Source organism: Labrus mixtus, chromosome 16, assembly GCF_963584025.1.
Source record: "Labrus mixtus chromosome 16, fLabMix1.1, whole genome shotgun sequence".
Classification (NCBI taxonomy): domain Eukaryota; kingdom Metazoa; phylum Chordata; class Actinopteri; order Labriformes; family Labridae; genus Labrus; species Labrus mixtus.
In genome coordinates, this window is record NC_083627.1 from 1,172,971 (window position 1) to 1,187,363 (window position 14,393).

Here is a 14,393-nt window from a genome sequence, read left to right on the forward strand (position 1 = left end):
ACTAACACCACAAAATATTTAAGTACAATAGAGAGTCTGTCCTAAACAGTCTATCTCAAGTTAAGAATGATAAAATCAATCATTCTACTTTTGCGTAATTCTAATGTATAGTGTATTTTCAAATATTTTGTTGACAAAAGTATTTCTATATTTCACATTCCTCTTATCATAGTGATGCGGAACCATTCACCTCAGCTGTTGTCATAGATTAAAGAGTATTTACTGTTTCAGAGATTTAAAACAGAATTTCTGCGTAGCAGTAGTTCTGGGTGGAATGATTAGTCAGCAGGGAGTTGAATATACACAATACTTTTTGCTTAATATGTTTAAGGCAAAAGTTATGTAACATAGTTGTACAGCTGATGTTGCACTGCTGATACTCACTGCCTGATCCCAATCTCCTGAATAAATTTGTTGTCATTTGGTGCTGTCCTGATGAAGTCAATCCACTGGCTCTTGGTGGTCTTGAACAACTCTCTATGTGGTTCACTAGTAATCCAGCCCATGATGAAGACCCACCTTCCGTAACTCTGCAGACAAACAAAAAGTCAATGAGGTACACAAAAATATCAGTAATTAAAATCAACAGAGCTGGAGACTCTAATGTGATTTAATTTCACTCAAACCTTAAAAAGAGTTATGAAATTGGATTTTTGCAATATGTGTAACCTAAAAATGAATTTAGAATTGAACAAATTAACTGAGAGATTTAAGTAGTGTAAGGATATGTAGTTCAACACATCGACTGGAATCAGAGGGAAACAAGATCTGAATAAGATTCAATCTTAGACACTCATCACTAATTTAACAGCTTGGAAATTAAAGGGACGAAGAGAAAAAAAATGGAGGAGGAAACTGTAACAAGGTTTCCACAAAGATGCTTAAAATCATTCATGCTAATGCTAACCTAAAGACCTAGGAGAGAAGCAGAGGCGGCTTACCGGTTCAAAAGTTGGAAGAGGTGTTATCAGAGGTCTGCACTCCTCAACGGTCTGAGCCGAGCAGCTCAGGAACAACCCAGCCACCAGGAAAAGACTGCTGAACAACAGATTCATGATGCTACAAATGGTTAGCTTCAGTTTACAACTTGAAGAAAAACAACAAGCAGGAAGCTCTGACAAAGCTGAATGACTGATCCTCACAGAGCCACTCAGTCTTTATAGAAGTTGCTTATGGCAGAGTTCCAAGTGTCCTGCCTTTTTGAATCTTTATGTTATAGGAATTTTAAATAAATAATTATTATCTTTATTCCTTGGAGTTGGTCAGACAATATTTGACTTCAACCTTGTCCAAATAGGGTGTCCTGTGTTTATAGGATTCCTAAGGACACTTCAGTTTGCACATCAACCATTACATATGTGTTGACTTGTCCTTTGCCACCCCAAAACACAAATACACAGAGAATATGTACCATTAAAATTAAATAAAACCTTCACCCCGAAATCTGTTGTGGTCGGGTTTAAAAAGGTAACAACTTCTCTGAGTAAGCCAAGAACAAGCCACTCATTAGCAGCTAGTTACCTGACTGAAGCCTGGCCCACACAATGTTTTTAACATCCTTCAAACAAAAACATGAATAAAAAGTAGGATACAGCAAGCAAATAGAAAAATAATGAAAGATTTAACAGTTTTGTATCTAAAGCCAAATTCCAAAATCAAAAAAGGTGGGAATATCGTAAATGTCTCGCGGTCTCACTCTACTTAAGAGTAAACTAAATGGTTGTCAGGTAAGAATGGAGATGATAGTTTTTGGACTACTTGTTACTGAAAATTCACCAAGAAACAAAAATAAGCTGGATATCAGTAAAAATGTATTTGTTGTGGTTGTTGTTCTTCCTTCTTCAGTCAGCTCGGTTCACAGTTGACTATTGTTTAATTCACATGACAATCCACAGAGTGCATGCTCAGCTGTCCTTGGCCACACAATGGGATATCTGATGTACTAGGCATGATTAATATCTACAATTTGAAATTGTTGAGGCCCCAATGTCTTTCCTTGCAGATCGAATGGAGTTCAACACACCTCATACCTGAAGAAAATCTGGAAAAATTATGTAATCAAAAACTTTTTTTAAAAATTGTAGGGAGGGGACAATTAGTTACAAAATCGGGACTCAACTTGTTGTGTTTACCCCACTTATTTAATGGTGGCGTTAACTAAGATTGAACTCTATTTTTCTCATAGCTATTCTGGTAACATCATAACTTTTAAACCTTTTTCTGGCTTTCCTTTAGTTTAACTACAGTTAATTTTGTATATATAGATAATCACATACATGGTTGTACAGATTCATATGAAAATAAAAGCAAGTATATGATGTTTTTTTGTAAATATAAAGACCTTTTAAAAGGTCTAATGATTGAAGCCTACAGTCCGTTATCCCCTAAAAGTGTTACCTCTATAGCAAAGAGTCTAAAAGGTCTCGCTAGCTTGAATTTGATCGCGGTTAGACCAAGCTAACAAACAAAAAAGTTACCTTCTGCCCTACCAGCACAAGTTATTTTTTTCTTTTTAAAAATAAAATGTTTTATGCAGGAGAACCTTGGGGTGGCTTTCACCCACGGACATGAATTTTCCCTTTTTACTTTTGGACAAGCTGCGTGAAAGATTGGAGGTTAGCTTGTGCTAGCTTGCTCAATATCTCATTTTCCATCTGAACAACACATTTCATTTGTCCTTTTTTATATGAGTACTGAATTTTCAACAGGTTAAACTATTGGTTATAATCTGCCTATTTTTATTTGAAAATGACTGTTTTAATTAACTTCGATTGGCCAATGGTTGATTTTTGCAAGATCTGAAATCTATCAAAGCCTCAAATTTGCTGCAAACTGCTAATAACATCTGATGTCTGACTTTCTGCCAGTTCATCACGGTGAACATATAGGGACAACCAGATACCGCTACTAGGATTTGCAAGGCTCGACCCAACATGACTCTCACCTGAACAGCAGGGCTACCACCCATGGAGAAAGTTTCCAATTCCAAGCCGAACAACATCTTGCCAGTAAAACAACACCAACTATGGGAGGGAAAAAGAGTTGATTATTGCTCCTGAATTCAAAATTGATCCAAATTCCATCTTTAATATTTAAACAAAATAATTCAATTTCTTAGTGTTAAATCTGTTAATTTCTCTCACGATAGCCATAATCATATCAACTTCACTTTTCCTGTATCCATTATTAAATGTATTTGTACTTCTTGTATAGTTGTCATTAAGGTATACTGACTGGTGCCTCAATTGTTAATACAAGGAAAGTAATGGTCAACTCCAAAACTGATCATATGTTATACTACATTTAATGGTGCCCTGTGTGAGGCTCATTTATATTGTGTCAGCCGTTAATAGAAAGACTTCCACAAACCTTGGCTTTAGATATACAGTCAATAGTTAATATGCCGTTAAAAAAAAAAAAAAAGTGATAGCAGCTCAGTTAGTTCTGTGATTGTATCTGTGTTTGCAATCAATTATAATGGAACAATGTATTGTTTTTAATAACACATTATCTGCAAAAAACAGGGGATGTGATTTTGAGGCCCATAAACTGGAAGACCGTCTCCCACTGGCTGTGCCTTGATATTCTGTCCATGAAAATTGTTAACAGAATTTGTGACAAGGGGCAACCCTGGCGAAGGCCAACCCACACAGGGAACATGTCTGACTTTGTGCCGAGGATGCGGACACAGCTCCCACTTTGGTCCTAAAGTGACCAGATAGCTCGTTCCAACTGCCCCGGGACCACAAAATCCTGCAGTATCCCCCACAACACTCCAGTGGGACACTATCGTAGGCCTTCTCCAAGTCCACAAAAAAAATTTATATTGGATGAGCAAAAAACGTCCATACGTCCATCAAGCAAAAAAGCTTAATTAGCCGCTGGTATCCAAGGCTGGTTCTAAGGTTGCCACCACGAAAGGCACGGACAGTCTTCTGGCCACAACTCCTTTCACAACCTCCAACCATTATCCCTATTTCCACATGTATTATTATTATTATTATTATTATTATTATTATTAATAATAATAATGTGAGTTTTGCTAAAGTGCATAATTAAATTGCCTTGGGCCTTACTTTGTGACCAGTATTTCTGCCATTTAAGAGGTAAACAGGACTGGAAAGGCCAGCATGTGGCTGAGTCTTGTCCTTTAAATTTTATACCAAAGAGCCATGAAATATGACTCAATATATATTTTTAAAATCTAAATCAGCTCTATTACTTGTGCTTCTCTGCTGGACAATAACAAACGTCCTTTTGCTGTTACTACACCTGTGTGCATGAGTCCTTTAACCTAAGCTCACCATCCCAACTCTCAATATACTTATTAGAATGGGAAAAAACAAAGGCCACACCTTTCATGTTTTAAGACACTTTTTTGTTTATTTATTTTGACAATTTCAATTTAATATTAAAGATTTGACTCCAGTTGTCTTCATTTTTCTTTTCCCTTTTCACACAACGCTGTAAAGAGAAAGACAAAAAAACAATTTAGTTCCATCTGAAATCACACATCTCTATTTCATTATTTAATCAGACATGTTTGAAGGTTACACACTGTCCCTGGGGTCATAGATGAAGTCTGGTTCTCCTGTGAAACCAAGACACCTCGCCTGCTTCATGGCATGTGCCAGTTCATGGTGCTTGACATGATTTTCTTTAGCTGGTAACAGCAATCAAAAAAAGGTTAAAGTGAAGAAATGTTTCATATTTCAAAGAAGATATTTTCTTTACTGTTTGTCCTACTCATGAGGTAAAATGCCCGCTAGCTTTCGACCTCTGCAATGGTTTTTGGATCATCAATGTTCATAATGTGGATTAAATTATTGTTGGTTCTGCTGTCCACGGTGTAGAGCAGACATCCCTCACAGGTTGGCAGGGAATGGTATGTGCAGGTGAAGTTGGACTCTAACAGGAAAAAAAAAAAATTATAATAAAAATATTAAATCCCAAGCAGACATTGTTTGGCTTGCTCCTAGGCTGAATTGAAGGCAGATACATTTACCTGAACTGCAGAATGTTTACGATGGTTTCAGAGTCTACGGTCATGCTAGGAGCTCTGTTGGGCTGATAGTAATTATCTAAATGCTATGATCAGTATGGTAACATGCTCCATGGTTAACAATGTTTTATTGTAAGATAGTTGCATCCTGTATCATCATGTGTTTAATTATATGTGTCAAGGTATGTACATGAATGTAAGTGGGTAAAGAACATCATAACTTATTTCTCTGATCTTAGAGAATGACATTGGCAAACAATTCACCTATAAGGTAAATAAGAGTTGCAGAAAGTTGTTTTACAGATTAATCGTGTGTGTTTTTGTTTGGCTAAACTTATACACTGACTAACAGGACTAACATTTACAAGCACCAGTAACATAGAAGATCAGGAGACTTACTGTCGGTTAGTGCCAAATTCGAATGAATAGTTACAGGGTGTGATCCGTACTTGCAATGTGTAGGACTGGGAAAAAAGAAAGGAGATAGAAGGAGCTCAGACATTTTATTGAAATCCTGATTTAACAATGTACAATCTATGATCTTTCTATGGTGTATTCTTAATGTATAGTGTGTATTCAAATATTTTGATGAAAAATATTTAAATATTTCACATTCCTCTCATCATAGTGATGCCAAACCTGTGGCCTGTTAGCTTGAACCTCAGCCTTGTGACAAGAAAGCATGTGAGACAACATTAGGTTGTTTTTGGCCAACAACAAATCAACATAAATAAATAAATAATTGCGGATGGGTATTATAGGCTACTTGTGTTAAGGTATGTTTGACATCTAGGACATATAGTTTCTTCAGACATCATATGAAAGGAAACTGGTCTTATTTGACCTATTGTTAACAAAATGTACAATGACTTTTAGAAGCATGCATGGAATGTTTGGATTGAGACATCCATGTTAGTAGTAACTGACCTAAAGGTAAACTAATGTACATTGAGGATGCACCTCAGCTTTTGTGTTGTAATACATTACTGTTTCAGAGGTTTAAATGGGTGTCATCTGTGTAGAAGTATATCTGGATGGAATGATTAGTCAGTAGGGAGTTGAATATACACAATTAAATGTAAGCATCTTTTGCTTGATGTATTTAAGGCAAATTCATTTCTATGATGAAGCATATTTAAAGTGTTATATAACATAGTTGTACAGCTGATGGTGAACTGCTGTATACTCACTGTCTGATCCCAATATGCTGAACAAATTCTTTGTCATTTGGTGATGTCTTAATGAAGTCAATCCACTGGCTCTTGGTCCACTAACTCTCTGTGTGGTTCACTAGTAATCCAGCCCATGATGAAGACCCACCTTCCGTAACTCTGCAGACAAAACATAAAGTCAATTATGCATACAAAAATATCAGTTTTTAATTTCAACAGAGCTGAATGCTGAACATAATTTGCATTTTTCTCTAACCTTTATCACACGAAACACTGAGTATCAAACTTTGAGTCAAGAAAGTTTTTTAAATCAGGACACTCTTCTAAAGATTTTGCTGGGTATTTTACAGAGCAAGTAGTTTATATAGTTATTTCAACTTAAGTAATGTAAACGCAAAAGTACAAATAAAGTTAAAAGAAATCCCTCCCTGACCAGACACACTATGAAAAAGTTCTGAAAGTTCCAAAAGCCTCCATGTGTAACCGAAAAATTAACTTAGAATTTAACAAATTAACTGAGATGTGTAGTTCAACATATCGATTGGAATCAGAGGGAAAGAAGATCTGAATAAGATTCAATCTTAGACACTCATCACTTTAATTTAACAGCTTAATAATGACTAAGAAAGATAAATGATTCTGTATCCATCTAAAAATCATAATCTTAAGGAGAAAGTATCTCTGAGCCCCAGGTTTTTGATCTCAATCATTTTCTTGTCCTTTTGGAAATGGGTTCATATATTTTGTATTTGAGTGACATTGTTAAGCTACTTGTCTTATCAAAAATGTGTCCCATTTGTCTGTCATTAACTGTAGTTCAAATTGAATGCTAATCCTATAGAAAGGGAGGAGAGAACTGTAACAGGGTTTCTAAAAAGCTGCTTAAAATCACTTAATGCTATCATAAAGACCCAGAAGAGATGCAGAGGAGGCTTACCGGTTCAAAAGTGGGAAGCGGTGTTATCAGAGGTCTGCACTCCTCAACGGTTTGAGCAGAGCAGCTCAGGAACAACCCAACCACAAGGAAAAGACTGCTGAACCACAGAGTCATGATTCTACAAGTGGCTAGCTTCACTGTATAACTTGAAGAAAAACAACAAGCAGGAAGCTCTGACAAAGCTGAATGACTGATCCTCACAGAGCCACTCAGTCTTTATAGAAGTTGCTTATGGCAGAATTCCAAGTGCCCTGGCTTTTTGAATCTATATATTATAGGAATTAAAACATAAAATTGTTATTTATTTTCCTTGGAGTTGGGCAGACAATATTTGACTTCAACCTTGTCTCCCTACAGTTTAAGAGGAGGTTCTAGGGTGTCCTGTGTTTGTAAGATTCTTTAGGACACACATCAAACATCACAGATGTGTTGACTTCTCCTTAGCTGCAAATATAGCACAAATACACAGACAACATGTACTGTAAAATAAAACATTTTTCCTGAAATGACATCTCCAAGTAAGCTCCAACAAGCCACTCATTTGCAGCAAGTTAGCTGACTGAAGCCTACCCACACAAAAAACTTTTTAACATCCTTCAAACAAAAACAAATTTGGGAGACCCAAAAAATAATTATAGATTAAACAGTTTTGTATCTAAAGTGTGTGGAGAGCAGTGATATGACCAAAACGGCACACACACACTAACAGAGTCCAAAATCTGAAAGTTGGGAATTTTGCAAAATGCAAAACTCTACTTTAGAGTAAACTAATGTGGCGATTGACGGGTAAGAATTGCGATGATAGTTTTAGGACTACTTTTCACTGAAAAAAGTAAAACTGTGGACAAATCTTGGGAGGTTGTGCATGTTTTCACAACCTGGAGATGAGTATAAATTTATTATAATGATTTGCTGTGATTATTGTTATTTCTTTTCCAGTCAGCTTGCTACTTAGCTGACTTTTGTATTGTTTGCTTGACAATCCACAGACTCAGCTGTCATTTGGGTTCACCCCATACAACAAGATATCTGATATACTCGGCATGTTTACTACCTACAATTTGAGATAGTTGTGGCCTCAATATCATGCCCAGTAGATCGGATAGAGATCAACACACATCATACTTGAGACAATTCTGGAATAATAATCTTTACAACCATCAAAAATTATTTAGAACTGTAGAGAAGGGCAATTAGGCACAAAATTGGCAATTAACTAGGGTGTAACCCGCAAGCTCAACGGTGGCGTTACATAAGATTTAACTCTAATTTTCATACAGCTCGATCATTTTCATATGGTCATTTTAATTTTTAGGATATTCAGAAGAGACTGAAGATAAATTGCTGTATTTATGGTTACTTAATGACATTTCACCCTTGTTCTGGAATTCCATTAGTTTAATTACAGCAAATTTTGTGCATAGAGAAAATCACATACTCGATTGTGCAGTTTGATATAAAGATAAAAACAAGTTCCTTTTCTTTTTAAACATATAGACCTGTTAACCTCATTTCAGATCTAATGGTCAAGGACTACAGTCTGTAATCCCCTATACATCTTAGCATTTGTAGCAAAGAGGCTAAAAGGTCTAGCTAGCTTGCATTGGATCGCGGTTTGGCCAAGCTAATAAACTAATAAGTTACCTTCTATCCTGCTTAACAGAAATAAAAGTATTACACTGGAAATATGTGAAGGGTGAGACAGCAGCATACTCTATTTACATAAAACATTTTTTTTTTCTGCAATGCAATTTTTTTTCTCAAATCAGTGGTTTTAATTATTTTGGCCAGAGTTGGGTACACCACGATTGATCCAATGTTGTCTCACTGTCGGTCAAAAGGAGATTCCAGGTTGTCCTATGTTTGATTTGACCATTCCATTTGTGCATAAAACATTTACACGAGTTGAGTTGTCCTTAGTGACCCAAGATGCACAAATACACAGAGAATACAGTTCATCATAGGACTGTGTCATTCCAGCTAAAATCAACACTTACTGATCGCCTCACCCCCACTTTTAATGCCAGGATATCCAAGTCACCATCAATTACAAGCCCCTAAAGTGTGCATTCAGTTCATAACCTACAGTGAATGAAGGTTAGTCAGAATTTTTATTAAGCCTGAATAAAGGCACTTGTTTTCAAAATATTATGTAACAAGGCGTTCTTTAGTAAATTTTGGAAATGTTAAAAATCACCACATTTTTCAGTCTTGATGTGACCTAGATATGCATAACTATCGTCTGCTTACCGTATCAGATGTTTCTCACACTACTAATGCGATAGGTAGATAGCAGGGGGAGATCTTTTTTCAACCAATGTATAAACTTAAATTGTCGTCGAATATGGCTAAAGAACAAATAATCACAGCAGGGCAAAAGCGGATAAAGCTAGTTCCAAAACAATGGTGAACCTTGAGGTGGCTTTCACCCGCAGACTTGGAGTGGGCATTTTTTCTTTTGGACAGGCTGTGCCAGAGACCGACGGCTAGCTGTGCTAGCTTGCAAAATAATTGTATTTTTCATTACAACAAATGTATTAGGCCTATTCTTAGGTAGCTTGCAGTACATATATTTGTTTCTACTTTCTTGACTTCATGCAGATGTATGGAAGTTTGAACTTCATCATGGGGTTTCAAAGACAACTAAAATTTTAACAGTATCCTGCAATCAAGCCAGAGCTCCTGGGTTAACATTTTTCAGGACCAATATACAGAGCAGTGGTTCTCAACTGGTCTAGCCTCAGGACCCACCACCAATTCCATACTGCCAAATTGCTACCAAAATGTTTCAACCAATCTGATTTATTGACTGAAAAGTTGTGGAATTTGGAGCCCAGGACCTATACACTCCCAGAATACAGGCCTGCTCATGGTACCTACAGTCTCTATATGTACTATGGGAGGTAGGGCCTTCAGGGCTCTCTCCTTTGGAATCCTGAGCTCCCTTGGCTTGTAGGTTCCTCTGGATCATTGGTGTAGAAATATTAATATCAGCCTTACATCTACTTCAACATCTATATTTAACATAATCAGTCTTCCCCGTTTCATCATCATTACAGTTGCTAAAGTTAATATTAGCCTGATCTGGCTCTTATCACGCTTAGCTTTTATTGCTAATTATTCTGGACTCTGGTTGACCATTAATATAATCTGTTAGTGTGTGGTGTACTGTTTTTATCATGCCATTGCTATCCACACACTAAAGGATCAAAATAGTTTCATCATTATCTTTCTACATGTTGGAGGTCTCACACATTTTCTACATACGTATGTTTTTGTTTGGAGGATGATCAAAATCTTATCTTATCTTATCTAAACTACATATTCTCTGTGTATTTGTGTTTTGGGGCAGCTCAGGAAAAGTCAACACATATGTAATGTTTGATGTGCAAACTGAAGTGTCCTTAGGAATCCCACAAACACAGGACACCCTAGAACCCTTAAAGTGAAAGGGGACAAGGTGGGCTAGAAATTCCCAAGAGTCCAAAAAGGCAGGACACTTGGAACTCCGCCATAAGCAACTTCTATAAAGACTGAGTGAATCTGTGAGGATCAGTCATTCAGCTTTGTCAGATAAAAGCTTTCTTGGTGTTCTCTTCCAGTCAAGCTAACCATTTGTAGCATCATGAATCTGTGGTTCAGCAGTCTTTTCCTGGTGGCTGGGTTGTTCCTGAGCAGCTCGGCTCAAACAGTTGAGGAATGCAGACCTTTGATAACACCTCTTCCAACTTTTGAACCGGTAAGCCGCCTCTGCTTCTCTCCTGGTTCTTTACGTTAGCAACAACCTTTTAGGAACCCTTTTCAGTTTTGCATAATAGTGATACATGAGATGAATTACCTGGAGCTCAGAAATGATTCTCCCTAAAATTTAAATACATTATCATTTTCTTCCAGTAAGTGTGAAGCTGTGGTTTTCAACAACTGACATTGAATCTATTACTAAATCTTATTCAGATGTTGTTTCTCTCTTATTTAGGTCTATGTGTTAAGCTATTCTTAACATGTGCTACTTAATAAGCAAACACGTTGGTTTCGAGGTTACACATAAAGGCTTTTTTCACTTCCACAACTCTTTTCAGAAAGTTCTTCTGGTTAGTGTAAAATGTGTTTTCAGAATCAGAATCAGAAATACTTTATTAATCCCAGAGGGAAATTCGGTTAGGTACTGTTTCTTGTGCAATACCTAAGTTGAACTGCAAACTCACATACCCAAAATTGAGGAATCGAAATACAATGTTCTGCAAAACCTTTAGAAGAGGGTTGGCCTCGTCTAGGGGGGCTCGGGTATTAAGAAAGATGAACCATATGATTGAAAAATGAGTTGATATATTACAATCTTGATCCAAAATTTGATACCCAGTGCTACGCCTGATAAAAGTTTGTACCTCATTGACTTAATGTTTGTCTGCAGAGTTACGGAAGGTGGATCTTCATCATGGGCTGGATTACTAGTGGACCACATAGAGAGTTGTTCAAGACCACCAAGAGCCAGTGGATTGACTTCATTCAGACATCACCAAATGACAAGCAATTTGTTCAGGATATTGGGATCAGGCAGTGAGTATCAGCAGTGCAAATATATCATATAATAATTTAAATGAGTAAACATAGAGGAAAGAATCCCCCTAAAACTCAATAAACTAAGGTTGCTCACATTTTTGTCATGTTTTAGTCTTAATAATTCTATCGAGACAAGAACAACATCACTATCATAAGAAGACAATTGTTGGGGAATAGACTTTTACATTTGTTGGTAAGGATGGACTGTTGAGGACAGACTCACAATTGTTATTTCAAGCTCAACTTAACTCAACTTCAACTTTATTTCACCCCGAAGTGCGGTTGGTTTTGCTGCAAGGCATAACAGGACAGGAAAAAAAACAAGACAAAATGCATTATGGTGTTTGTCAAAAGTATGCACAGCCCGTTACTCTCACTTTTAACAGTTCCATTCTTAAACATGGTTTTCATTCAACATATTCTCTTCAACAATGACATGTCTGAACTTGTCTTTTCTCCTTTATTTGTTCTCAGTACTACATATTGCAAGTATGGATCGCACCCTGTAACTGTTCATTCCAACCTTGCAGCTACTGACAGTAAGTCACCTGATCTGTTTTGGTTATGGAGCTTGTCAATGTTAGTTCTGTTAATCTGTGAATTTGAGTTTGTCCAAACAAGACGCACAAATGATTCAACAGAGAAACACCCTTGGTGCCTCACCCAATCACAGTGAGAAAATTTCACTGTCTAAAGAGTCATTCCTAAAACATTGTAAAACAGAAGGAAGAACACACTTTACTTCAGATTTACGAAAGCACACTTAACAATTCCCAACAGTCAATAAAAGGACTGAATGTGTTTAACCCTGCTTTGTAGTCTAGCTCGCCATTTTTACATGCTTCTGAAATTTTGATACGAGACAGATATGTTTGTTCCTAAAATCACCTTATTTTATAACATGGAGCCAATCAGGAAGGTTGTTCCTTTAGAGACTGAAATGCCGGTTGCTTCCTCTTTGGGGAAGTTTTTCCTTCCCTTGTAACTTTGTTAAATGTTGCTTAGTGCTGTGCTCATGAAGGATTAATGTTTTTGTAAATAATATAACAAAGAGTAAGGTCTAGACCTGCTCCTTTTGTAAAGTGTCTTGAGATAGCATTTGGCATGAATTGGCTTTATATAAATACAGATTAGTTGTTAGCATGATAAAAATCTGAACTTAGTTTGTCAACCTGAAGAACAATATTCCAGCATGTTAGCATTGTACCTTTGAGCACATTACCGTACTGATCATAGCATTTATCTCACTCAGCCCAACAGAGCTGCTAGCATGGCTCTAAAACTATCATAAAAACTCCTCTTCTTCTGGTCAAGTAAATGTATCCACCTTCATTTGAGTCTGGGAGCGATGTCTGCTTCCGATGTAAATGTTTTTTTTTCTTTTTTTCTTTTAGAGTCCAGCTTCACCTGCACGTACCATTCCCTGCCAACCTGTGAGGGATGTCTGCTCTACACCGTCGACAGCAGAACCAACAATAATTTAATCCACATTATGAACATCACTGAACCCCAAACCATTGCAGAGGTCGAAAGCTATCGGGCATTTTACTTGATGGGTAGGAAAAACAGATCGACAATAATTTCTTTGATATGTGAAACATTCTTTCTTTAATGTATTTTTAAAAAATTTACCCAGCTAAAGAAAATCATATCAAGCACCACGAACTGGCACATGCCATGAAGCAGGCGAGGTGTCTTGGTTTCACAGGAGAGCCAGACTTCATCTATGACCCCAAAGACAGTGAGTAATGTCCAAACCTGTCTTTTTAAATAATGAAATGTAGAAGTGTGATTTCAGACAGAACTGATTTGTATCACTCTCTTTGCCTTTGCAGCTCTCTGTGACAAGAAGAAAGATTAGGATGGAGATGATTGAAGGGGATCTTCAGCAAAAGATATAAACTCCCTTGAAATTTGTTTCGAACTGACATTAGCAATGTAAATAAAAAAAATCTGACTTGAAACATAAAGGTGTTGCCTTTGTTTTGTTTTTTTAAATCGAAAAAAAAAAAAAATCAGGTTAGGGTGGGGGCTGATGAAAGGTACTGGTGCATACAGTGGTAACAGCACAGTTTAGTTAGTGTTTAGTTAGGAAGGAAGTTATTGTGCAGCCAGCTAATAGAGCTGAATTACATTTTGAAAATATATTAACATATTTATTAATTTATAGGGTAAAGTTTAAAGGACAAGGCACAGCTACATCAGGGCCTGTCCAACCCCATTTTGCAACTTAAATGGCACAAACTCTGGGCACTAATGCACTTTAGCACAGCTCACTTTGAAGTAAGGATATGTTAAAATTTGCTTCGTTATGCTATAGCGCTGACCAAAGGTCTCTGAGTGCAACTGCACTGTAGTAAGACACACATACTGCTGTGATGCCTACCCCTTAAGCCTTGTTTATACTTCTGCTATGACTGCACTGTAGGGGCCTACGCTGCTATGTTTGAGTTGGAGATGATAAATATTAAGCAGCAGTTGAATATACTGGAATTGTTGCACAGAAGAGAAGAGACATGGGAGTAGAGGGAATGTTCAGCTCGATAGCATTGTTAAGTCAGTTAGAAACACAGAGGTCCATGATTTAAAAAAACATCTATTTATCTTCTGGTCATATTAAGAATCAGTATCTAGGTGTTTACACGTGCCCCAGAGGAAAATGTTGACCAATCACAGGTCTTGAAGTTTCATTTTTGAGGAGGTGCAAATCAGGCTACATATG

The 14,393-nt window shown here is 36.9% G+C and overlaps 2 protein-coding genes and 1 long non-coding RNA gene across 4 annotated transcripts in view; 1 reads left to right on the forward strand and 2 right to left on the reverse strand.

The window, feature by feature from the left end:
- LOC132991123 (uncharacterized) overlaps positions 1-14,393 on the reverse strand; it is a 46,669-nt gene that overhangs the window by 1,598 nt on the left and 30,678 nt on the right. The window contains exons 1-2 of one of the 2 annotated variants that reach the window (XM_061059754.1): positions 942-1,139; positions 385-530 (exon numbers count right to left, since the gene is read on the reverse strand). The exons of the other annotated variant lie outside the window; for it this stretch is intronic. Of the exons in view, the coding sequence (XP_060915737.1) occupies positions 385-530; positions 942-1,055 (260 nt within the window). The 5' untranslated portion in view covers positions 1,056-1,139. Of the gene's footprint in view, positions 1-384; positions 531-941; positions 1,140-14,393 lie in introns of those variants that run through there. 2 annotated transcript variants of the gene reach the window in all.
- On the reverse strand, positions 4,357-7,307 carry LOC132991144 (uncharacterized). Its single transcript, XR_009676145.1, has 6 exons — positions 7,112-7,307; positions 6,193-6,333; positions 5,402-5,466; positions 4,747-4,908; positions 4,559-4,663; positions 4,357-4,464 (listed from the first exon to the last, which is right to left on the reverse strand). It is a non-coding gene; the product is annotated as an uncharacterized LOC132991144 (long non-coding RNA).
- On the forward strand, positions 10,663-13,641 carry LOC132991129 (uncharacterized). The gene is made up of 6 exons (XM_061059762.1): positions 10,663-10,850; positions 11,523-11,668; positions 12,146-12,210; positions 13,066-13,227; positions 13,308-13,412; positions 13,507-13,641. The coding sequence occupies exons 1-6, from the start codon at positions 10,737-10,739 to the stop codon at positions 13,530-13,532; spliced, it is 618 nt and encodes a 205-aa protein (XP_060915745.1). The 5' UTR covers positions 10,663-10,736; the 3' UTR covers positions 13,533-13,641.